The 26995-nt window shown below is 40.9% G+C and overlaps 1 protein-coding gene across 3 annotated transcripts in view; it reads left to right on the top strand.

The window, feature by feature from the left end:
• The first annotated feature begins 888 nt into the window (after positions 1 to 888).
• mdga1 (MAM domain containing glycosylphosphatidylinositol anchor 1) overlaps positions 889 to 26995 on the top strand; it is a 133757-nt gene continuing 107650 nt past the window's right edge. For all 3 annotated transcript variants that reach the window (XM_028402468.1, XM_028402469.1, XM_028402467.1), the window contains exons 1-2: positions 889 to 1428; positions 2508 to 2597. In XM_028402468.1, the coding sequence (XP_028258269.1) occupies positions 2531 to 2597 (67 nt within the window). In that variant the 5' untranslated portion in view covers positions 889 to 1428; positions 2508 to 2530. The remainder of the gene's footprint in view (positions 1429 to 2507; positions 2598 to 26995) is intronic.

Genomic DNA, 26995 nt, shown 5'->3' with positions numbered 1-26995 from the left:
CACACTAGTGGTTTCTGGCAGAATCTTATTTTCTTCTGCTGTACATGTTTTTATTTTTCTTTGTGAAATTAAATGGCTATTCCTTTGTTGCAGTCACAGCCTGCGTTCTACTCTGATAAGCTCATATTTATGTTTCCTCCAGTTACACACAGAGGTGCGGCTTTGTGATAACACAGCATCCTTCGTGGGGTGGCCGGGAATACAAGAACCCTCTACATCGGATGCTGATTTCAGACACTAATGCAAGTGCATTCCTGTGGTGATGAGCTGAAACACGCCCTCCCGTGGCCTTTTTAGGGGCTCGCAAGAACGACTCTGATGCTCGTGAGTGGAGGACCAGTGAGAGAGAGAGAGATAGAAGGGAAGGCAGGGTTAAGTGTGTGAGAGACTGTGGATGTGTGTGTGTGTGCACGGGGGAGTTGTTCAATAGTCAGTGTCTTTTTGCTGTCATAAATAATTGGTCCACGCAGAGGGGTTCTAGTGTTATGTGCCCCAGTATTAAGGCAAAAAAAAAAAGTTTGGGAGCGCATCTCGGTTGTAATTGGTATCGACGACTGATGACACAGCAGCTGGCGAACTCTACAAAGGAGTGGACAAACACGAACCCTCCTCTGCCCCTTCTGTGAGGCATGCAAAACCTACAGCAGTTTAAAGAAGCACCGGGTGCAAAGAGAGAGAGAGAGAGAGAGAGAGGAGGGAGCAGTGGTGCTCCTCTGACAACCTGTTCAGTGTGGAGCTGTGAGGCTTGAGCGCATCTATGTGTAAGCTTCTGTCCTCCCTCCCCTCCCTCTCTCCATCCCTCCATCTCTCTCTCTCTCTCTCTCTCTTCACAGACAGGGGCGGTCGTTCTCAGTCTGCGCACATATTCCACTTGGCCAGCATCACTTGAAGTCCACAGACACAGCGCTGATTGAACGAGCGGAGGGGAGCTCATTTTCAGAGCCTATGATTGTGTTGAGGGGCTTCACTAGACTGTCACCGGCCAGAAGCAGAGAGGGAGAGAGGCTGTGAAGACGTTTCAACCACGCCTTGTAGTAACTATCACACCTAATGTCTGTATAGGATATCCCCCAATTAGCCCTGCTTGAGTTTTTTTACGGAAGGAAAGTGGTTTTATTTTCATCTTTGGGAAAACGGACTGTGTGGAATCGAGCGGCGGCGAGACTCCTCTGACCGCTAAATCTGTGCGTAAAATAAAAAGTTTTCACACCGAGGAGATTATTCCAAAGACAAACTCACATTAAATTCTCGGGGAATTGTAAAGCTTCTACTTGGACGCCCAGAGAAGGAGGATATACAACTTTTTAGCTGGTTTTGTGGGAACTGGTTGGTCTAACGGAGGGCGAAGGAATCCTCGTTTCTGAGCCGAGAGGCGTGCGCGCCGCGCAGGGTACAGGCTGACCCAAAGGACGGCACCTCGGAGAAAAGGTAGAGGGGTAGACGGCGATTACATGGCTACACAGAGACTACATTTTTAAAATGATTTCTGTCAAAATTACATATTCTTTGCGCCATGTCTATGTCTCATTATAAAAAGGAGCAGGCCCCTGTGAGTGCCTTAAAGCTCAGATTTTATTCTACAGCCAATAATCAAAGTTTACCGTCTTTGCTTTAATTACAGCTAAGTATGCCCCACCGGTGCCATTACCACCACGGCTCTATTTCTGCAGGCAAAGCAATGAGCTGCTAAATGCCATTACAAGCATTTATACAGTATATTAACTCACATGCTTCACGAAATGAAACTTTGATCACAGAGCGCTTTCAAGTGAGCCTTCACGGCGTAATCACTGAACACAACGTGTGCGCCAGACGTCGGAGGAAACCCTCATGTTCAGTCAGAGGCGTCACATAAGACGCTCCATTATTCCCTGACTACAGCTGCTTTTATCCGTGTTATTCCACAGGTTGTGAACCTTGCAAAGAGAAATACAAAGATTACTTCTTTTTCTTTAATGCTGCGCTGCATCTGTAGAATGCACCAGAGGAAAGTGGTGTCTTCCTCCATAAAAGCCGACCTATCACCCTCCTCCTGTAGGAATAATTAAATTGATCTTAGTAAAGGCAGTCTGTGTATGTGTGGGTGTTTGGGGGTCTTAGTGCATGACCCCACTTGTTGTTGCTAATCCTCCGTGGGTAGCCTATGCTGCAGTCTAATCCTCGGTTTTCTCCTGTTCCTCCTGCACCTGCCCACTCTGTGCCTGTACACAGAGAGGACAGCAGCAGCAGCACAGGCGAAGTTTAGTCACGCTAAACAGCGGACATGTACAATCCTGTCAATCTCCAATTCTCAAGCACAAAGCATAGTTTGTAATCTTTGTATAATCCACGATTTGTGATTGAATTACCCGCCCTTTAAATTGGTGTAGGCTGTGCGCCATGATCTAAATTGCTCTGTAATATTATTTTCATGGCTTAGGGGTTTGGAGGAGGCATAGTTTAACATAAAAAAACATTCTGTGCTCTGTTTTCACCTCTCTCTCTCTCTCTCTCTCTCTCTCTCTCAGGTTATGACGGAACTGAGTTGAACATGGAGCTTTTCTGGATTTTGTTATTTTCTGGTGTCTATCCTCTTGCTTGGGGCCAAGGAGTGTATGGTAAGAACGCCATATTTATTTTATTAGTGAATTATTGCATACTTTATTAGTAGAGGCTTATTGCACTTCATTGCAGCACTGATGGGAATTTGTTCAATTATTAAGGGCTTTTTAGTGGCTCCTATTGTCCGCATTTCAGTGTAATAACTGGCCTTTAAACTACTGCATGAACAGCTTTAGGGAGATGGACAGCAAATTATCTTGAAAGGGGACATATTACTTTTTAGAAGTCAAATGAGAGAAGCTGGGAAAACATCCAGCTGCAATTTGAGGGGGGGAACACCTACTGTAAATCCACTTCAGCTCCATTATAAACAGGAATAAACCTTAACGGAGAGTTATGATTTGTGCTTTATAACATAAGGAGTGATGCACATTGACAAAGGTCAGAACCCGGTCAGAATTTCAGTTCATCTTAAATCAACTGCACACACACACACAGGTTTCAGCAAGAGGGCTAAGCGTGGCAGAGCTCTCGTAGATAGCTTGTCTTTGTCAGGTTAAACAGGACAGTCTCCCTGTGCTTTTGAGGATAAGGCTGAGATTTGTCCCCTCTTAAGACTTCACTCTCTCTGTATTACAGAGGCTCAGTCACTTCAGCTACAGGCGCCTGGCCAGACATGCATCCTGCTGTCCCTTCGGGCAAGACAAACACACAAACTGATCTGTCAGCTTTGATACTTTGATTTCGACATTTGAAGGCATGTGGCAGCCATTGAAAACAAGGTCTGTTTAGTCATAGTAGCGCAGAGTGCTGTTGTCATAAGCAATCCTGCAGCCTGCCGTCACGCTGAGAAATGCTGACAGACTGTCATTTGCTGGGGCATATAAGGCCTGTGTAAAAGTCCTCGCTAACTAATCAGGCTCATACCACTCTAACACTTTGCTGACATGTCAGTAGAAGTGCAAACTTTATTCTGATTTGGATGATTCTGAGATCTGTTTTAGCCTTTAACATATACGTTGTTGAAAGCCCCAGTTAAAGGATTATATTGATGGCAGTGTGTGCAGTGACAGTGATGCATGTGATCTCAGGAACTATTTTTGTTGCTCTGTTTAAATAGAAAATGTCAAACATAGCTTCACAATAAAAGAGGATTTTTTAGGAGTTTTTCATCTAAAAACATTTTTTCACCTGCAGCTTTTTGAGCCTTCTTGTGCTTCTTCAATATCATTTTCAGCATACTCGCCAAGATACTTTGAAACATAATACTTTATACTTATATAATAATGTCCAGAAGTAAGACTTCCAGCTGTGATTTGGAGTGGGCTGTTGCCCCTCATGGAGTGACTTTTCAGATCTATTTCCGGTCCTCATTCTCATTATGTTTTCGTAACTGCACTGTGAAACTGTTTCAGGTTTTCCTCTGATTGTGTACATTTGTGCATCGTTGCCTCATGGGTTCTGTCACAAATATGCAGTGGGTCGAGGCAGTCGGCGCCAGGCGTGGAGGCTGCAATCATACTTCCTGTTTTTTTTTGATGATAGGTGTTTTAGTCGAGACAAGTCCCAAGGCTTTATGGGAATTTTGCTGGCTAATATTCACAAACTGTGCACACCCAGGCGAATCGTCTGGTGGTGCTGCTCAGCTGTGCATCACTGTATCAAACAGCTTCATGTAGGTAGATCATCAACACTAAAAAGACTCATTCAGAAAGAGCGAATGGTTTCGCAGTTTGCACAATTGCAGTAAACAACACAAATAGGGAAGATTGGGAAGAGTGCCAATTAGTTTGGCACTCTTTGTATGCAGATATGCATAAAATGGTTTCCGTCACTTTGGAATTGTTTAGCACTTGCTCTAGCAGACAGATGCGACTCACTGTCCGTCGGGAGCTGTACGGTGAAAGCATGTCTGATTGATGTCAGCGCTTTGGACGGCTGTGAGGTTCATTTAGTGTAGCCTTCTCTGGGGTGTGTTTTAGATATGTGTGTGTTTGTGTTTTGTCAGCTTACGCCTGTGAATCTGTGTGTGCAGGTGTTTGTGCTCGCGTGTGAGAAGTGTGCGAGTCTGTGTGTGCGCGTGTGAGTGGGATGTGTCTGTGCAGGAGACGCACTCTTCTTCCCGTTGCAACAGTTTGCTGGCTCAGCAGGGACTTGTGGATCAGCCACTGTTTCTGTGGCAGCAGTGTAGTATTGATTGCACTCCTGTGAATTCTGATAGGCTGTCAAAAAGCTTGTAACACCTGTCTGTCAAATTGCAATTGGACAGGCGAATGCACAAGGAATAGTTATGCTGTATTGTCAAGAAAAGGGAAAAGCTGCACGCCATATGTTTTGTCACAGCAAGCATTGTTATGTAAGTCTAATAAGATCATCTTTAGCCTGTGTGTTTTATTAGAATCTCTGTGTTTTCTCTTGGGCTGGGGTGGTTAAGCTTGTTATATTTGTCTCCACACAATGATCTTATACAGAATACAGCAATTTTAAATTTTCATTTAATCTGAAGACACTATAATCCAAGGACATTACAAGCATCATGTGGCATTCACACAAGCCAGCAACACATTTAGGGATCAGCAAGGTTCAGAAAGTTTCAAGACACTTATCAGGATGTGACTCTTCAAGTGAAGGACTCAACGCATTCAGAGTGTACCAGAAAGAGTGTCTCTCCATCTCACACTATGCGTGAGTTCACAGAGACACCAAATTATTGATTGCTTGACAAAGTCACACAAAGCCATTAGCTGGCGCTGTAGATGGAATCCAAACTGCATTAGGTTGCAACATGATGCTTCATTATGTGCTTGTTAACAGGAAATTTAATGAACTCAAATCAATGATTTTGTTAACAGTGTTTTTTTTTTTTAGTTTTTGATTTGAGCAAGGCCCTCACAGCAGCAGACATGAGGCCTCGCCCTTGGCCATAGAACACAGCACTATAAGAGGTGCAGAAAGTGAAAAAGTGTAATATGCTTAAATTTTACATTAATGTAGCATCACTTTGAAGATTTAGCCCAAGGAATAATGAAATCCTTCATTTTATTATGCATGCATATCTTAATATGACACTGCATTCAGTGTCATATTAAAAAAAAAACTAAATGTTTACTTATGTCATTAATGTGTTTAAATAATTGAAATTTCTTTGATTGTTGGGTTTGAACAAAAACAGAGAGGAGTTACCAATTTAGGAAAAATCACAATTTCTGTATTTTATGTATGAGCCATTTTATTATTTTAATTTTAACCTCCTCCAAATTAAGATAATATAATATAATACTTTTATTACATTTAATAAAATACATTTTTGTTAAATAATTGCTTCTTTTAGATGTTACTTGCATGTTATTATATTTTAGAGCACATACTGTATGATACATTTAAAGACTATTGGAAAATGCAGTTGTATTCCCTCTGTTTTTGCTGCTGTGATGAATGATGTAATAGTGGTGATGTGTTTTTGGAGTTCTGTGGTTTGAAGTGATATACACATTAATGAATTATGATCTAAGTAACAAGTACTCTGGAATATCTTCTGGTATATTTGGGTATAATACTACACTTGACACCTTCACTGTACGCTGTGGCATCAATACTGCAGAAATAAACCACTTGCTGCGGTACATCAGTTTGCCATGGCGCTCGGGTTGACTGCTAGTGACCTGGAAAGAGATCGTTCCAGGTTTAACCGGCCATTGACTCCCTGGTGACTTTAACTCCTCTTTTTCCCACATCAGCACTTTTTGTTTGTGTGTCTCTTTCATGTCTCTTGCTGCTGAGTTTATTTGGGATGCTGAATATTGCCCTTTTCTAATAAGCATCCATAATTTATTGGTGGCTTTGAGGCAAAGGAGGAAGAGGGAGAAGAGGACGGGAGACAGTGATAGGAAGAGACTGAAACATTAAGCGGTAGATGATGATAATCTTTCACCTCCCACAGTCTGACACCTGCTTCACTCCTTCTTCTCTTGCTTTTAGTCCTCTGTTTACAGCATGTGTGTTTGTGCTCTTATGAGTGATTGAATACATGCAAACACACAGCTCCATGCACACACACACCTCTACTCTCTGTTTTTTTGCTTTGCATGTTGCACATTTGTTTCACTACTTTAAGTCCTTGAAATGTGAGTAGTGCTGGTTAGACTGTTAAATGATATGAACAGACAGATGCTGCACTAGTTATTAATGTAAATCCGAACAGTGATCAGTTAAACAGCTGTAACAGTGCAAACTACACTAGAAGCAAAGCTTTTTACTTTCACTTGCATCCTTTATGTGCCATTGTCCCTCCCTTTCTTTGTGTCTGTCTCCACTCATCTCTGTCAGTGTCTATGAGCTCATCCTTTCTGCTAAAACTTTCAGTCCACGCTATGCTTTAATTATGTCTTCCTTCTCCTGTGTCTTTGTCAGTGTAACCGTGTCTGGTTTGTAGCATTACTGCTCTTCCTGTCTCACTATTAAAAGGGTCAGAGAACATTCATAATAGAATACAATATAAAACCTGCTTGTTTTGATGCTTACTCAGCTAATTTTTTTCCTGTTGTTGCCCTCTCCTCTCCTCTCCTCTCCTCTCCTCTCCTCTCCTCTCCTCTCCTCTCCTCTCCTCTCCTCTCCTCTCCTCTCCTCTCCTCTCCTCTCCTCTCCTCTCCTCTCCTCTCCTCTATTTTCTCTGTATGGCTGACTGGATATGAAAGCCTGACAACATTTCTATTAACCTTCAGGTCAGCAGCAGAGCCATAGGCCAATGGCCGGAGTGATATGTTGACTGCGGTTTACATTAGCCTTGCTACCTGGGGTAAAGGATAAGAGCTCCACGACAACATCTTGGGAGGTCTGATTTATCACCTTGCCTCCCACTAGTTTGACTCTAAGCGCTGGGTGGACACAAGGCAGGAGGTAGAGTTGGGCAGTCTAGTGCATGGGGGGCTCCGGTGAGGTGAGAGTGTAATATATCTCCTTAGTAACCATAGCCTGGCAAGTTTTAGGGCTATATATTAACAAGTTACTTTACTTGTTTGTCAAAGACAGTACTTCTGAGGTTTTTGTTGTTATAACATGCAGATAGATTAAAATGTAAGTTAATGCATGTGAATTGTCTTTGAAAGTTATTTATATGCAATTGCATGATATCACACAGGTACAGTTTTTGGTGTTGTTGATTGAGTGGCTTTATTTCTCTTGCGTCAGCCTTCACATAGCCAATCAATGTGAATCCAGTAAGAATAGACACACACTGACTGGGTGAATTATTATCCGCTTGCCCTGTAAATGTCTCAGTTTTTCAATGTTAAACAAGAAGAAATCAAAGAAAGTTTGATGAGGAGGAGTGAAACGCTGAGTATCACCACAGGCTCCAGCAGCATGTGTCTGTGCTGAAAAGCCATCAGAATTATTGTAATTTTTGTCAAAGGTTATCATGTAACCTCCTCCCTCCTCTTTCTGCGTGGCTTTGGTCCTTTCTCACACTCTCTCCTTTGGAAGATGATGATGCTCTTTTCCATGCAGATCACCTCCACGCACAATCGTGCCAGAGCCCACACAGTTTTTGACCTGCTCATACAGACACATGTGCACAAACATCTCTCACAACACTATTTACCTTTTGCTGAACTCAGCGATTACTACCTCACTCTCACCCACTCTCATGTCTTTGTACTGGGATGTTAGTCACACACACACACACACACACCTCTTTGGCTGAGAGTGGTCCAGAGTGTAACAGAACGACGTGGGTGCCCTGTGGGTAGGAAAAACTGTCAGGGAAACTTCACTTTTCTCCTCTGTACTCCTGTCACTCTGTCAGACATTATCAAGCACCACTTTGTGGCTATTCTTCAAGAGGGATATATACTGTATGTGTGCATACATGTCTGTGTGTCATCGTCCTAATGTTTTAATGTACTTTAACAACAGCTAATGGAGTGCAGGTGTGTCTGTGTGAGCACGGGGTCTGATCCTGATGTCTTGAGAGTGAAGGGAAGTTTGTGTGTGTCAGTGCTGTGCGTTTGCCTGCGTGAACATGAGAGGGAGGGAACATTTGGCAACTAACTTATTCATGAAGGCGACAGGATGGTTGTGAACAGTGGTGAGAACATGGCTTACATCAGAGACCGTCTGCCTGCTCTTGCACTTCTCTCACACTGTCACTCTCATTCTTCTTCTCTTTCTCTTGCACTCCGCTCTGTCTCCAGCACATCAGCATCATTCTTTATGCTTTTAAATTCAATTCCTTGTAGTTTCATTAATTTTTTTTAGCATACTTTAGCAAAACTGTAACACTTATATGTGTATTATTTGTCCAGACTCTTTGACATGCTTTTTTTCTGTGTTCCATTACTGTCTGCCACACAAAATACCAGAGGCGGAGTTTCACAGCTGGGTATTTTTGAAATATACAAACTATCTTCAAAGAACCCCTCAATGATTTAGACATATAAAATCACTGTTTGAAATAATAATTACGGACACTATGAAAATACAGTGAAAGCCTCTTATTAGTGATCGGCGCTTATATGGATCAAAATCATCCTATAAGAATACTTTGAATAATATGCTTATAGTATCAGATTATTAATTTACAGTGTTAATTTGGGATGCTTTCATAAAAAAGACAACCTATGCTATTATTAAACATTGTTTAGGGTCAGAGCACACAGTGATGCAAAGACACTATTTTATCAAGAATTCCTCTTCGTCAGCTTGAATGAGTTTTTGCACACAGAGTGGACAGGGACATGTATGAGGATGAGACCAGACAGTACAACAACAAACCGGTCAGTGGCTATCCACATTCATCAAGCTTCAGACTGTTCATTGAATGCTGTTGCTATGGTGACATTACAGTATCATTTGTTGCGCAACTGTTGATAGATAGATACTTGAATTATCCCCATGAGGGGATATTCACTCATCTGTACTGACCATCCCTAAGTTCTCCAGGGCTTGATAAAAGCCAATGTATGAAGATAAATACTTACTGATCAATCGTCATCAGTTTGCTCTACACAAACTGTGTAAGTCTCTCCAGTATTCTCTTCAAATGTTTTACACAAGGTATCTTGTGTCTGACATTTGAGCTAACTTTTCAGCTCCATATGTCATAAAATCCTGCTAATACACCCATGTCTTAAACTTATATTTAAGCTGAGAGAGATGTTATGACTTCAGCAGTTCAATTTGCATACAGCCTTCTAGTGTCAGACTCTGTACGTACATCATTCTGACACTGAAGCATTCAACTGAAGTAACAATAAGTCATTTAGCTGTAGACAGGGGTTGTTAAAATGTTTTTAAATCTTAACCATATTTCATGGTAATAGCTGGATCAAATGGTTAGAATTTAGATTATAAGCTTATTGTGTCATATTTGGCAATCCCTTTTGTTGGCACACTGTGCCAGACCTCAGGTGTAAATTTCCTCAGAGAGCCTCAAAGTATTTGGGATTGTTGGCTCATGCCAACAAATAGAGTGCTTTTACAGAGCCTACAGGCAGCCGCTCTCGCTGTCAATCGCACCTTCAGCACAGCCATAGATACATTCTGTCACTTCACATGCTGCTGACTGCCTGAGTCTTATCATACAGATATGCTCTCTGACTTAAAGAGTGGCAGGAAACACAGTTTTCAAGGCTGCTCCTGCCGCCACGTATGTTCTGCCTGTCCCTGTGGTGTACACACAAAACCTTGGACAACAACAAAACAACCACAACTGCTGGAGTTGGTCATGTCCAACTAAATTTTCTGACAGCGAGAAGGGATCAGCACTGGAAATCTATCTTGCTCCTACACACATCTGGCCTCAATAATTCAGTGATGCGTGCTGCTTGGAGATCTCGCCCTCTCTCTTTTGCTCTCCTGCTCTCACTCAGTGTCTCAATCTTGTTCTCCCCTGGTGGTGAACCCCCCTCCTCCTCCCCTGCTCATGCCAGTTTTAGTAAAATTTCCTGGCACTTTAAACTGTTTGAAATTTCAGCCTGCTGCTCTCACACTTTTCGTATTTTTTTTTCATGCATCTCAGAGGAGTTGGGGTATAATCTTGCGGTTATGTTGAAAAGTCCCCATGTTCTCAGTGTAGCAATTTACCTGCCTCCAGCACACACATCCTGATCCCTCTCCTCCTCCTCTCTCATTCTGTCTGTACCCATCTACTAAACTTTTACCTGTCAAAAAAGATGTTCCTGTCATCTTCCTCTCATCCTTTCTGCCCTTCTCTCGCTGATCCTCTCCTTCTTTTTTGCCATCCATATAGCTACCCTTAGCATGTCAAATAAAATGCACCCATTCTCTGCTTTCCATCTCGTTCACATCCTAATTCCCTCCCTTCATCCAAAACCTTTCAGCCCTTTAACTCTTGTCGTCACCTCTCTTCCTCCCCCTCTCCCTCCTCCCCTTCTCCTCACTATCCTTCCCTTTCCTTATTCCCAGCACCTCTCTCCTCCAAAGCCCTGTCATCCTCTCACTATCATCCACCAATTCAGTAGCAACCATACACCCACCTCTCTACTTACTGCATATATAGGACATGGTGCACACTGTCATTGAACGCTGCAGACAGGCTTTTGGGAAGCTGGGTGGAGGGCTGGCACTGGGGAGAAGGGAGACAGACTGGGTTAGCAGCAACCACCCAAAAAAAGTGAGAAAGAGTGAGAAACCTGCTTCTTTTCTTTTTGGTATATGAAACTGAAGATTCACCATTTAAGAAAAAAAAGGAAAATGTGAAAAGATCTGGAGGCGTAAAGAAAGAAGTCAGCACATCAAACCTCTGTAACCTGCTTCACTTCTCTGTTGGGGTGGCAGTTTGAGGCAGCATAGCTGCTGCCATACCTGGATTTCTTACCATTGTGAGTTTTACCAAGTAACAAAATCAATATGCTTGGTGTCAGGATACAAACATCTGCTGCCCCTAATTTCACGTGCAATGCTAAATAAGAGGTGTTGTGTTAGATTTGTGCAGTCGGCCTCAGCTCCACCTCTTTGCCCATTTTTGAACTGAAGCAAAATCAGTTATTTAAATTTAGCATGGCTACACTACGCCTTCCTTTATACTGCAGGTGACAAATCAAAATAATAAAAATGTAATTAACCAGAGAGGTCACAGTCTTTCTTCGAGGTGGAGATCATTCAAGCCTTTGTGCAAACGTAAAAAAAGAACACATCATTTTCCAAGCTAGCACACACTTATTCTATAGGATAGCAAACTATTGAGGGCTGCTATTTCCAGATACATGAATAAGAATATTATTTTGAACTCAGTCACTGTGATGCCTGTGGCTCAGTAAGGACATGTCACCCCTGCATAAAAGTAATTTCTGCACGCATCCATCATTTATAGTGGAAGAACCATGAAACAGCGGAAACGTAGCAGGTAAATTTCAAACTTTTATTCAAAGAAACCAGACATGCTCAGCGATATTCTCATTTTCGTCAGCTTATCTGATGGTCTCAGAGACATAATGCAGAGGGAAAATCTGTGTGAGCAGCTGTGATGTCAAACATTCAAAGATTAAAAATGATGTGGGAAGAAAAGTCTTTTACATCATGATATGTATGAATCAGATCTGACAAACTCATCATGTCATTTATTTATCCACAACACCACCTTTCTATTTCATGCAATAACACATCTGGGCGTCTGAAAATTAATTTGTCATTTGACAAAAATGTCATGGTTCTGGCTTATAAAAGATGAGAAAAGGGACACATGGCAGAGCAAAAGGCTCGTATTAAAAAAACCGAGAGACACAGTCAGAGTGACATTGAAAAGGGCAGGGCCAGATACAGAGCAGCTAAAAGAAGAAAGGCTTCCCTAGAGACAGAGAGGTACCGTCAGCGACAAGGTGCTCAGAAAATGAGAAAGAAACTGAGGGAACGAATTGCAGCGAGAGAGCGAAAGAAAGTGGGACTGAGGGCAAGACCTGAACTTTATTTGCTTTGGCCCAAACCAAATTTGAAAATATTTTACATTTGATACCTTTATGGAAGTCAGGTTTTTTTAAAAAGAGAAAAGAAACATCTGGTTTCTAAAACTTCTGTGTTGCTATTTACTACCAAATCACAAAAGGATGAAAGGAATATCTATGTTGTCATGTTGAGAGACGAGGATATGGACCAGTCAGGTTGGGTTTAGGGAAAGGACAGGGTTTGGGTTAATACGCATTAATATTAGCCACAGAAACTCAACATCCACAGCTAGAAGGGTCATGAATTCTGCTCCAACAATATCTACCAAACAACATAAGTATTTCACATTTTCTGAGCTGCTCTAAAGCATTGGTCATGTCAGCAAACCCTCTAAACCGCTTCAAACACTGGACATAGACCTGAAGGAGCCCACCGTGCTGGACTCCTCTGAGTCTTTGTGAGGTCTTCACAGGTTGGAGCAGAAATGCTTCAGGTGCTGGTGTGACTCCCATTTCTTTCCCTTTCTGCCTCTGCACGGGGAGCTTTTCTTAATATATTCTCTCAGAGAGACTCTCCCTCTTTTTTCCATTATCTCACACTTTTTCACATTTCAGGACAGAGCAGGCTAAGTGCACGGAGGGCAGCACAGATGAGGGTAACATGTACCTTTTCCCACTGTTTATTTATTTTTCTCCTACTTTTAACACATTATGGTTACTCAACATATTTTTGCTCCTCAGCTATATATTTTTTTCTTACTTTCATTCTATCTTTGTGTTTAAAGTCTTCATCCATTTCAACTTCATTCTTCATTCTTCCTTGTTTTTAATCTTTCTCCCTCGCCCTCTCTATTCTAGCCTGCAGCACCCTGCAATGCAAACACAACCTGTTCTGAAGGGAAGTGAATTATTGAAGCCACTGCTGCCGTTCCCTCAGTGCAGAAGTGTACCGCAGAGGCAGCATGGAGGAAGAGGAGGGAGGGAGGAAGGAGGGCGCATGAAAGAAACACAGATGATAGATTTGTGAAAAATGAAGCAGGGTTAAGGGTGCAGAGAGGCAGAGAAATCTAATTTTGTTTACATGGTTGCAACAACATGAGAGTGTGTTTACAGCTGGACAAGAATGTGCAAGGCAGGGGGTCACACACATATTTAGATATCCTGTTACATAATATGTGATGGGAGAATGTAAAGCTGGTCTGACTATTGGAGTTTTCTTTGTGTTCTGTTGATAAAGTGAGGATGACACTAGACGTCAGTACACATTCAGCTGTCTCTGGCTCCTTCTGACACCGTTGCTGTCTGTGTGTTTTTCTTTCCGTTTTCTTTGTGTTGCTGTCTTTGTCAGATTTACAGCCATATAAATATCATACATTTTAATCAGGCACAATGTTCTTATTGATGTCTTTACACAGATAGTTTTTTCTATAATAATAATAAACCAAAAAAAGCAAACTTGATAGACTTGCTACATGATAAACTTTCCCAGATGTCCGGGCAGATTTACAGACCTTTGTAGAAGGACATCATTTTTCAGTAAATGATGCAGTTGTAGTCAAAGTACTGTTCTAGCCCTCTGTATTGTCCACTGGCATTCACTTCAGGCATCACTGGGTGGCAACAACCTCCACAAGCCAGGTATAGCAGTCTGCATGTAGCCTGAGAGGCGAAGCCCAGGGCATGAAGCTTTTAAAAGAGAACCTGCTCATTTGAGCTTGTTTAGCTTGAATAAAAGAATGATGAACCGACTGCACATTTGGACTTTTGCTGAAAGTCTGAAGTTTTGTTTCTCATGATTCTCACTTTTGTTTCGTCCTTTTTATTTGTGGTTGGGCTTAGGCATTACAATTAACAACTGGTTAGGCATAGGTGTTAAAACCGGATTAGGGGTATAAAAAACATGCATTCATAACCTTAAACACATTATGACAACTCCCACACATGCAGTCATGCCAGCGTCATTTCCAGGCACATAGCTCATACTACATTTTCCCGGTGATGGTGGGCTGTGAACTGGAGGTGACTCTAATCTGTGCTGCTGCTGTTTGACAGTAAGGCCATTTCTTTTAGTAAATGAGGGGGTCTAAAATAGGGTGAGGGGATAAGTGCAGGTTTCGTTTGCACACAAAACATCATGAGATCTCTGACTGCATGGTCTGTCAGTGTGCTTCCATGTCATATAAGTAAAGCTGGTTCCTGTCTGTGGTCCTTCTCCATGAAGTGTGTCTGGATACTAATTGATACAGCATGTGGGATGTTTGTATATCATCGGTTTACATGTTATATCATGTCAGAGTGGTACTGTGAATAATGGCTGAGGTAAAGCTCAAGCTGGATCCATACTCCGCGAGACAAAGACATTTTTCCCCCCTGCAGACGTTACGCCCACAAAATGACGTCATTTTTGTCTCTGACCGCCCGCTGATCCGCACTCCTGTGCACAGGGTCCGGGCCGAACTTTGTCTTTCAAGGCTGTGCGGCAACCATGCTGTGATTGGTCGGAATTTATTGTGGGCGTGATGAAAGTGGAGAAGCGCAAGAGCCTCTCCAGGTATATAGGTAGGTGTATAAACAGCGCTGATTCAACAGATTTAGATAAGACCATACCGGTTTTGCATGATGAGCAATAAAAGAAAGAAAGAAAGGCAAGTCAGGGTGATTTGTCACCAATAACTCCAGACAGCCATTCACACATACCAGATGGTGACTGTTATTACCATTCTATATACTCCTACATACCCGGGCATAATAGGCTCGTTAACAATGTCTGTATATCTTTGCTATTGTTACTTTTAATGTCGCATCTTCACAGCTCATCACCGGACAGTTTGAAGTATCGCAGGCACATTGGAACACGGTAGATGTGCAAATGTGGTCATAAAGGCACAAACACTGAATCTTTGCTATTGTTACTTTTAATGTCGCATTTTCACAACTCATCGCCGGACATCTCACGCTGTTGCAGGCTCCCTCTCTGTATAATGCCCTCTTGCCATGGCACAAGTCCTTGTGGTGTGTTAAAAACTCAGTAAAGTCTTTCCTTATAGTTTAGTGGGCGGGCCGTATGAGGAGTTCTGCACACACGCGTCTCGCGGAGTATGGTACCTCAGTGCGGAAAAGACCTTTTTTTTGTATCTCTTACCACCCGTGGAGCGCGTTCTCCGCTCTTTGTCTCGCGGAGTATGGATCCAGCTTCAGAGTGGAGCTGTGCATGCAACCTGTGGATTGGATACTGGTAGCCTGGACTCAGTTGATGGAAATACACTGAAGGATTTGTCCAATTTGATGAACGAGTGACTTTTTTTCACAGGGCCAGGTGGTATTAACCTTTTCTGATTAAAACACAGAGTTGTCAAATAACTCTTTGACATAGTAGTATAAACATCATTTGTTTTTCTGAATGATTAAATATTGAATTAAAATAAACCTCTGGATAAAATGTGTGTAAGTCAAAAACTGGCGAAAGCTTCAGACACTCTTAAACATAAAATATTAGGTACAGTATGTGTGGCTGTGTTATGTAGGTTAACCAAAACAAATCTTGGTGTGGGTAAAATTACAAAAAATATATATATTAAAAACTGTACCAAAACAGACATTGAACTTAATACATGATGTCATTAGCTGCATGATTTATTCCAAAAAGCCTGACCAGACTGAAAATACACCACACACATAGTAGATGCGAATGTTGTAATTGGTAACTGCAGGATTTCATGCACTTTCATCTTCCCTGTAGATTCCCACTTCTCTAATTGCTGCTTTTTTGTTTGGCAGTGAGAGCTTTGAAATCATGCCCAAGAAAATACGTTTTTATTGGTGCCAAATTGAATTGAAAATTGTTGATGCCGTATAAATGTGCTTCACCACGGTATGGGCTCCCTGCCAGAGTGTTGATGAATGTACTTTGGCTCAAGTTTGGAGCAGATACTAGCCCTTTCAGATGTTTGTGAGCATCGCAGGTTAACGTTTAGCTTTAGCAGTTGTCCTTGAGCTTGACAAGTGATTTTAAATGAAGTATTTTATGATAAGTAGTAAGGAGATCTTTTTAATCAATGAATATTTTAGTAGTTATGTTTTAGTGTGGTCTTTACATATCCATAGTTATTTAACACAACACTGTACATGCACAGTCAGTGAAAAGCCATTATTGCCTGGAGTTGCTGCTAAACACACTCTGACACTGACTTTAAGTGCAATGCCCTTGTTGAGAGATCAATATTACATGATGTTATCAGATTATTCTCCTCATACCAGTCATAGAGGAGTCAGGGACTTTTTTATGTTTGTAACTGCATTTGAGTGTTTATATTCCTTGTGTGTGTGTGTGTGGGTGTGTGTGGATATCTGTAAGTGGAATTTAATTAAAAAAAGCCAAAGTGACTGGCCTATATTTTTATGTATGTCGATGTGTGCATGTGCATGAATGTCTTACACCTCCCTCATGCTGTATTCTCTTTCATCTTCCTGTCACTATCACCCTGTTTTATTTTCTTCTGGAATGTACCTCATACATGCTATGATCAGTAGCTATGACCTTATATCTTTGGTTGATATCCTCTGAGTGAGATATTACTGTATACAATGCTATTGTTGTAGGTGGTGGACATGAGCTGGTTCTATTTTCACAACAGAAGAAACCTCTGTAATGGCAGAGAAGACAGTTATGATATATACAAGTCAGGATTTGGTCGAGATTTGTTGGATGATTTTAACATTTATTTAAATGAAACTAATTTAGAGTCGGCGTAAATCACTACATGAAGCTGTTAACTTGTAGGCTTTTTAAATGTGAATCTGAGTGTGCATTACTCTTCATAAGATGTCAGTTACACCTCCTTTATGTAAAATCCTCTCCCTTCAAAAGTGACTAATTCTATTAGACATAATAAGTAAGTACAATATTTGCCACTGAATTGTAATGGAGTGTAAGAGTGAGGCAGAATAAAAGCAAGTTAAATTTAAGCAGTGGAGACTTTACTTAATAGTTACTATAAAATGGGAGGTTCACAAAGCAGCTTTAAAATCTGTAAAACTAAGCTTCATTTTTTACTTGTATTAGTTTTTGAATCTTGCACTAAACTTAGAAGATGTGACAACTGAGGGCGATTTGACTTTTCACATGGTGCTCAAAATGGGCACATCCACACACTTTGTAACAGCAGTTTGAAATAGGACAAAGAAAAAAGTTCAGTAGCCTACCTACAGTTGTCTGTCAGAGTCAATTGTCTCTGAGGCTGAATTTTCACTTTCTGCCAGCCTCTGGAGGGTGTAGGGTGCAGATATGTCTTTACACAGGGGAACTGATCCCAGAACAGCCATTATCAGGAGCTGCAGGGGGGTGACAAGGTCGTGGAGAGACATGCTCTTGTTCTTGGCTGTCTTAAATGTAACTAAGCACATTTTCTGATGGCTCTGTCAGCACTTTTAGGACACTATAAATCTATCTACAGTTATGATCTGGTTTGGTTTTTATTTCATTTTTGCAACTTGAGTAAAATATTAGTTCTATTTTAATGTCCATATAAGAAAAGGAACAGCAGTGGTTAAATATTAGGGTCATTAAAATGGCTGTTGGCCTTGTTGGTATAGGCCCTCGTAAATAAGTGCATATAAAATGATTCAGTTGGGATTCATCATCACGACAGCCAGGAAATGTTGGAGAAGCGTTCTGTAGATGGGAGATGTTTGCCTCATGAGGTGTGATAGGGTCAGTTTTATTATAATCACAAACCATGATATTGTCCTGAACTAACCAAGTATGCAGTCACACCGTCTCACCTGCAGGCTTTCTCATTCTTTGGACATCCACATACATTATGTTGTAGAAATGATTGACAATCAAGCTTTTTGTCATTCATGTATAAGGATGTGTTGGTTACACAATACACCAAGGACTGTGTTGTTTTGTATTTGATTCGATTCTTCTTTTTTGCCTCACATACAAAGTGCACACAATTACCATGTAGATCTAACAGCTACAGTATGTGGTATCAGTGTTATCAGAAGAACAATTGTGTGTGTGTGTGTGTGTCCAGAAATAGGATCATATCTATACCTTACTTTGATTGTTATGGATCTTGACATTTAAACAGATGTAGCTGGTCTTCAGGAAATGACTTAACTGGAGCATTGTTGCTGGTTCTCCAGAGGGGAGAAGATATTTTAAATTATGGGACGAGGTCATAAATAGGATTCAGGAAAAGGAAAATAAGGCCAAGGGTGAAACATGTTTCCATCAGTTCATTTTGAGCAGTCATTTCAGAATGAAGGAAAGTCTATAAAATGCCCTAACAAATGCACAATTATGTGTATTTTTTTGGTATTGGTCTAACACACACACACACACACACCGGCTAAGTTTACCAATTCTCCACAGGACTTATTCTATAAACTGAATATTGAATTACCTGTGATGCTCCAGCAGGGGTGTTTCATAGGAAGAAAATAAAGAGCAAGGGTCCATCAGCCATATTGACTATGAGGATCACACACAATACACACACACGGCACTGTACACACAGGCATGCACACACAATATTGAATGAGAGCAGGCTGTGCTCTGTGGTCTGTTGTGGTTGTAATAGCCTCATTATTCACCGTGTGCGCTGCTTATACACTCAGCAAAGCCAAAAGGAGTAAAACCAGAAGCTATTACACACACACGCACATGCACGTACACTCATACTCACAAATTGTTCTACATATCATTCATCACCTAGAGTACATTCACTCCCCAAACCACAGCAACCGGCTAACAGCACAGCAATTTCTGATGTCTGCCTGTATTCCACATTGTAGCTGAAACTAATTCAACCCTGTGAAATAATAATAATAAAAAAAACAATGAAAGTTAGTTTGTTGTGGTGTTAAAATAGATTACATCACACTTACTGAATTCTTACACACTGTCTACATAAAAAGGTTTTCCTGTTGGTACACTTTTGGTGTGTACAGTTAAGAAGACTGCAGAGGAGTCCATATGTATCCTCACTGTTTTGGGCTAATGACAGAATCACAAAGACCCCTGTGGACATGTGGACATGTGGACTTAGATGGGCTTAATTGAACCTTAAGGGCAGCTTATGCTAACCTTAAACCTGCAACTATGTTCGTACCAGCTACGTGTCCACCTTTTTCCCAATGTGTGCTGTCTCCTCATAAAAATGATTGTACATTGTGTTCCCACAGACAAAATGAAGAACCTAATAACTCTATAGATGTAAAACTGCTTTAAAAAATAGCCTATCTCTAAGTGAAATGTAGAGAAGAAGGCAAGAAGGCTTTGTTTGCCTGGGATCAGGGGAAATAATGCCACCACAGCTTCCAGGGTAAAAGTAAGCCTGAGCTTTAATTAATCCATTTGTCAGTTGAATGATCTCTCTGTGTGAAAGTCATAAGCCTCTTGTCTTTGTGACTTTGATATTCACACGTCTTGTTAATTGCCATGGCAACACAGGCCGCTGTTACAGTGAGTGTTGGTGTGGCTGAAACAGAATCTAGACAGAAGCAGATGTGACAAAAAAAGTGGATGTTTGTTAACTCATACAAAGGATTAACTACAAAAGCTTGTGCACTCTAATGCTCGTTCAGGTAATTCATCATCAAACCATGTAATAATAAATACTTTAATATGCTCTCCAACTCTCTGGTACTGTTGAATTCAGCAGGCAGCCAAACCCCAGTAGTTGTTGAACATCTAACACCCAGTTATTTTGATTTAGAGGGCAAGTAGACACATAACATACTGGTACACATACTGTTAACATCTACTCGTATTTTTTTTTACGGTCATTTACAATGTGACTGTGACCTTTGCTTTGGAGAGAGGACAGTCATTATTGGCAGAGCTGCAAGAGATGCTTTACAAAAAACAAAAAGGAACACATATCCAAGCCCCGTCTGGTGCTGCTGTTTTTCTAGTGAGCACATTCTTGTTAGGGCAGGACTCAGACTATTGGCTAGATCAAATCAATTTAGTGCAGGTAAGTCATTTTTCCCTCTCACTGCTATTCATGTACGGATCAAAAGAAATTGACTTGTACCATGAGAAAATGTTTTGTATTCTTGCAGTCACAGAACTTCTCAGCTGCTCTCGAGGAAACCTCATGGTTTTGTCATTGTTGTCTTGACCTTATTCGGTGTATAGACAGTTGAAGCAGAGCAGCACAGCTAATTAACGCTGCAAATGGGACTTAATCAGATTCCAAGTGCTCTAATAAAAATGAAAGTCATTGGAAAAAGGCAAGCCCCGCTGGGAGCTAGTGAGGGATATTTATGTGTCTATGTTCCTTTGTGTGTGTGTGTGAGAATAATTTAACACAATATACACTTTTCCCAGATACAGTTAGCTGTCAGGAGACAGCTCGTGTGTTCACAGGTGTGCTTGGTTCAAAAAACAGCAGGGAATTTTAAGTGAAACTAGAAATTAATTTCTCGTGATTTGTTTAAGTGTTAAAAACACAACCTGAAGACATTCTGATTCTCTTGCTAATGTCACCTATGTGGTTTTTTTTTTTAAATTACACATGCACCCTCATATTATGACAGAAAGATGGGTTCAGCTAGAAAGACAAGGGCTGTATTGCCTTGCAAGAAATAAAAAGCAAGGTCAGAGCACAGCATGAAATACTGTCAACACAAAAAGCAATAAAGGATTAATTTCATATTCATCACACTTGCAGTGCATTATATTGCATATAATATATTTTTTAATGTGATGCGTGAGACATTTTTATTTTTGTGCACTTACTGCATATTCTTTGCATCGGTGGAAAAGATAAACATAATATTACATTGTGCAGCATAATGATGCATACTGAAAGATGCTGCTTTATCATCATGTCATCCATTCCTCTTACACTTCTGCATTAGCCAGTTAAGATGACATAGACATGGCTGTTGTCACTCCAAGCAGTTCTCTGAAGTGTTTTATACCAAACTTAATGACCATTCAGTGATGGCAGTGTTTGCCAAATGAGATGGGAGATAAACTAGAGATTGAAGTAATTATTGAGGAAAGAGTAAGTGTGATGATGTGGAGGTGTGTTAACTTTATGGCTGAGTGCCTGTAGGAATTCATGTCAAACTGGCGAATGCACGCTTGAGTAGGTAGATTGTGTGTGCATTACCTCTGTCCTTTTCTCTTTATGTGTGAATATTTAATTAATTCATGGTGTATTAAGCATGTATTGTGTAGTTAAAAGGTAAAGCAGTAGCACCCCTGCTGTATGTCTGACCTGTAGGTCGACACCTCTCATGTACTTACTCCTTCTGCGAGTGTTTAATGTATAATCCTATCTGATGAAAACACACACAAACATTTTATATGTTTATGAATCTTGAGCTTTAAAGCATGATAAAAAATATATATTTTTTTTGCCTTGGTTTTAAAGCTAAACTCAGCAATCTACCCTCAAATCCTGAATAGTACCACCACCTTTATCTGTTGCTATTTCAAAATCTGCTATACCTACAGTAAAAGTCTCCCCCTTTTGTGCCTATCCTCCCCCTTCCTCTTCTCACATACTGTATATACCTCGCTTTTCTCCTATCCCCCCACCTTTTTTATGTCACCTCCTCCATTCTTTCCTTGGTCTTGGCTTTGTGTAACTATTGTGTTCACTTACAACCACCAGTGATGCATATTTATGCACTCCTACCTCATCTAGCATGTACGGTGTGTGTGAGTAAATCTTCTCTCTCTCTCTCGGCTTGCATACGGCCTTGTCTGCTGTCGCGGGCAACACAAACACCTATTATTTACTCTGTGATTTATTTATGAATTAAGTCTTTTAACTTTTTGCTTACATCCATTTCCCAGGGAGGGGACGATGGCAGGGCTGATTAATTGTGAAGAGGGTTGCTGTGCCCAGTCGACACACTGTCCCACACACACACAGGTACACAGACACGAGCTTCAAGAAACATTTACATAGATGCTTATTCACATGGATATTTAACATAGGGGGTTATAACCTAAGGGAAACATAAGGCACACCAACACACACACAGTAAGCAAATACTAACTCACTTTCACCAGAAGGACAGTGCCATTATTATTTTAACCATTTTCCAGGAGAGCAGAGTTCCCTCACAGGAACTGGCCTATCTGAATGTTTAATCTGGGATACAGTAGCTTACATACAACTCACTCCTCTACTGGGAGCATTGTGTGTGTTTGCATTCATACAGTATGATATACCAAGGTTGTTAACTAACTAGTGTGGTAGTGTGTTATTGTAGTAGCACATTTAGGTAAAATGTTAAAACAGCTATTATCTCCCTATGGGATGCTTCCAGGAGGGTGTCGGTTGTTGCTTATTCAATTGATGTATTTGTAAAATCAAGCCCAGAGAAGCTGGTTTTATTTTGTGACATCAACAGCAGCATCATCTCATTATATACAACCACAGTATGAATGTCCCTATGGGCATCACTTTGTGAATGCAGGGCAGATGGGGCTCTTATGTTCATGTATCATGAGCTGCCTGTGATGAGTGTTGTGCGATTAATGGCGAGAATGCTCTGCAACACTGGATCTACATATAGCAGGACAGGAGGAAGCTGATAGATGATTTTACTGTAAAGACTTTTTAACTGAATTTTTGAAAAATATGTGGAAGCCTATACAAAGAACGAGAGACAAGACACCCTCATGTTTCATCTATGCCTTTAAACTGTAAGAAATCTCTGTTGATAAATACATGTGTTTTATAAGGTGGCCCTGCTAAAGTTTGTTCAGGGTACCTTTTAGAACTGATTGACATTTCTGGTGAAACTAGCCCGCTAGCTCTTAGAAGATTACAACCTGTTTCACAGGCATGACATGCATGTATCGAATAACAGCAGTCTGACGAAAACAACCTAACCTTAACCAGTGGTTTTTAACGCTTAACCGAAACTGCGTGTGAAAATAAAACATTGTCTGTGGGACACCACCCCGGACTCCTAGGTGAAGGTGCACCACACTGCTTGTACTACTAATGCCCTCAGCCTACCTCCTAATACGGACTTTACAGTTATCCCACCACTCCGCACCCACACACATCTCTGCACAGACGTTGCAGCTATGGCTCTCTTTCTTCTCAGTGTTCTTCTTAATATTATTTGGTTGTAATTAAGTTGGACATTGACATAAACAAAGCCACACAAGCACACATTGTGTGACGTCGTGTCCTCTTCTGCGCATGCAGGTCACTTCAGTGTGTTCAAACAGGAGAGTGGTAGCAGTCCCATTCGTTTTGTAAACACCAATAAATCGGATTTGAGCATTAAGACCTGCAGTCTGAACGTAGCCTTAGTATCTGTTTTTTTTTCTTTCTGTTATTTTTTATATTGAATTCCCCCGTCACATGATATATTATTTTTGATGTTGGATTGTTTAAGTCTGACATTTCCCTCTTATAAGTTTTAATACACATTTTTTACAGTCTTCTGTTGTTTGAATTTTATTCATTTTGTTTAATTTTATTTATTTTTTTTAAATATATTTTACCCTATTCGTTGTAAAGTACTTTGTACATAGGTTTGAATAAGTATTCTACAAATACTTCTACAGGCTGGCACATAAAGGTTTCTGAAGAGACTGTTCTTAAGTACACAGAATGAATCAATAAATAAACATTATAGTATCCACACACACTCACACACTCGCTCAGTCACTCAGTCACAGGTCGTCTGGACAGGCTCTAACTCTCTGAACTCAACTTTCCTCCTTCAGGTTCCCTTTGGAATTTCATTACCTGTACTTGGTGCTTATCGATCCTGTTATATACACTAGGCCAAGCCTCTGCTAAATTATTCACTCTGGTTAAATAGGGCTGTTCCATTATTCAGAAGCGTGGCACAGTGTAATTAATATTGTAGAGATATGTGACAGGCTGGGTGGCATTTCACTCAGTGACAGCACATGTATCGCTCTCTGCTTTCACTTTCTCTGCTCTCCTCTCTCACTCTTGTGCTCTGTCCTTCTCCTCTGTATCCCCTTTGAATTCTCCCTTCCCCTTCACTTCCTCTATGTTCCTCCCTCTTTCTGTTTGTTTTCTTCCTTAGCTGAGAGATCTTTCTTTTCTTCCTTCAGTACCTCCTTCCCTCTCTGTCTTCCTCTGAATCCAGTCTGCCTTCTCCCCTCTTCTTGGCTTCTCATTGTTGTGTGAGAAAGTTGGTTGCAATACTCAAACAGCATCTGGGGGGTTTGCTCAATGTGTTGTTGGTGTTGTGAGTGCGTGTGCATGCATATTGTGTTGATTCATCTTTCGTTGTGGCATATATTGCATATATTCTCCTTCCACAATGACCCATATTGAGCTGCAGCTGTTACTCAGTTTGAATATTCTGTAACATCCTGTAAAGTCTTAACACAGAATATCTATAATATTTAATTCACTGCCTTGTTGTACACGCAGCATACCAGAAAGTGAGTAAAAGCTTTGTTTCTACTCTTCATTCATGAAAATGTCCTTGAGCAAGATATTGCTGCACGCTTGCATGTTTTTGAACAGAGTGTGCAGTAATGGCCATGATTCTTCCCTATCCTCAATCTGTCCTTCATTAATGCTGCAGCATAATACTACATTATTAGTACAATGAAATGCTCCATGCTGCCTATTCAGTTTTAAGTAAAACTGATATGGTTGTAGAGTATTTGTACTGAAGGGTAGACTGACACAAGAACACTCATTCTGAATTTCCCTTTACTGCAGGACTCTAACATAAAACACATAGGTTTCCTGTAGTAGACCAGTAACAAGGGCTGTATCATATTTTTTAATGAGGTAAATCCGTTTCGAGTTCATGTTAAATACTGGTGTGACCCAGACATTTAGAAGAGCTCACAACAACGACCTCTGGAAATTTGGAATTGTGATTCTGTCGCTCACCATAACAAAGCATTCACGGCCTTGTCCTCCTCTTCTTCATTCAGCCAATTAGGAGCCATCTCCTCTTGCTCTCATCAACACTCCTCCTCCACTCTTGTCAAAGTTTTTTGACAAAACAGGGGGAGAGGAGACTTCAAAAGACTCTGTTGTCTTGTTTTTCCCCCAATTCTCTGTTTCTGAAGCCCAGAGTGAAACTACAGAGGTGCTGGGATGACAACACAGTGAGCTCAAAGGGCCTGATGCCATGTGTGTGTGTGTGTGTGTGTGCGCGTGTGCACATCATTTAGACCTTATATTATTGGATGCATTTTACTCATTGTTCAGCTATGTCTCACTGTTCTTTTCACACTATAATACGGATTTGTTAAATATGATGATTAAATGCTACCTTTGCATCACAATTAGTCTTCTGTGACCGGAAGACCAGACACGATTTTTAATTAATGACCAATGTTTCAAATTATGAGAGAGTGTGATTCCCCCTCAGGAAGGATACGCTGTTCCTCTGACACTATATTTGACAGGATGTCTGTGTTATGGTTTGTTTTTGTTTTTTAGCAAATTTGTTTTAAATTAAGAGCTAAAAATGATTTTTTTTTCCTGCCACTTAGCAGCCATAACTATTGGGGAAAAAGCGAAACGAAACAAAAAACAGTGGAGGTCCTTTGGGCGCCTGATATCGATGTGTCCTTGATGCTTCCTGTTAGTGGTCTACCAGTCATGCCCAGCTGGCCAGAGGCTGACCCTGAAGTCACTTGAGGGATTATATCTCTCAAATGACTGTGGCTGGAGAGTCTCCATGATGTTGCTGGAGAAATTTAGGCTTTGGCATCTTACTCCAGCAACACTGATGGTCTAAGCAGTAAGAATGGTTGGGCACTTGGGTTCAGTCAAGGCAGTTCAAAAGTCACACACAGATCCAAAGGTTAGGGTAGAATTACAGGTCCAACATGGAATATTAACCCCAGGCTCCTCCCCACCTCCCATAGTTCCAATTTAGTTGTTGTCTATTGTCAGTCTTTATATCTCACTATAGGCAACGGACCTCCTCTGTTGTGGTCAAAGCAGGAGGATTTGTTTATAATTTGAATGAATCTTGAGAACTCTGTTTGCATTTTGTATGTCTGGTTCGTTCAGGGTCTGTCTTTTTATTTATTTTTTTTGCCATTTGTCCTTTCAGTGCCTTTCTCTGCCTCTTGTTATCACGCCTTCTTTTCTCTCTCTCTCTCCGTCAAGCTGTTATTGTCTTACTATCCACCCTCCACAGGGGTTTTGAGTCTGACTGTTCTCAGCTGTTAGTTAATATTTAATCTGCTGTTAAATAACTCATTGTTGATGACTCACTGTCTGTCTTTTAAATACATTTAGTCACAGAGTGTATTTTTGTGGCTTATATTGCAAATCTGGGAACTACTATCTCTGCATGTTAAAAAAAAAAAATACAATACCTCAGCAGGTCTATCAAACCACTGATGTTCCAGGCTCTGATTCCCCACCCTGCCTGCGTTCATAAAAAAAAGTAAAACTGGTGCCACTGAAATGCTTGGTGCTTTGCTTGTCTTTTGTTGCCTCTTATTGGACGCTGAGATAAGGCGTATTTGCAAATGTAAAAAGGTGAAATGCTTTATGTGAGAGTTCTACTATTCCAAAGTTACCTTGGAGAGATTCAGTGCA

The sequence above is a fragment of the Parambassis ranga genome, chromosome 3, assembly GCF_900634625.1.
Source record: "Parambassis ranga chromosome 3, fParRan2.1, whole genome shotgun sequence".
Taxonomy (NCBI): Eukaryota; Metazoa; Chordata; class Actinopteri; family Ambassidae; genus Parambassis; species Parambassis ranga.
This window is presented reverse-complemented; position numbering and strand designations above follow the sequence as displayed.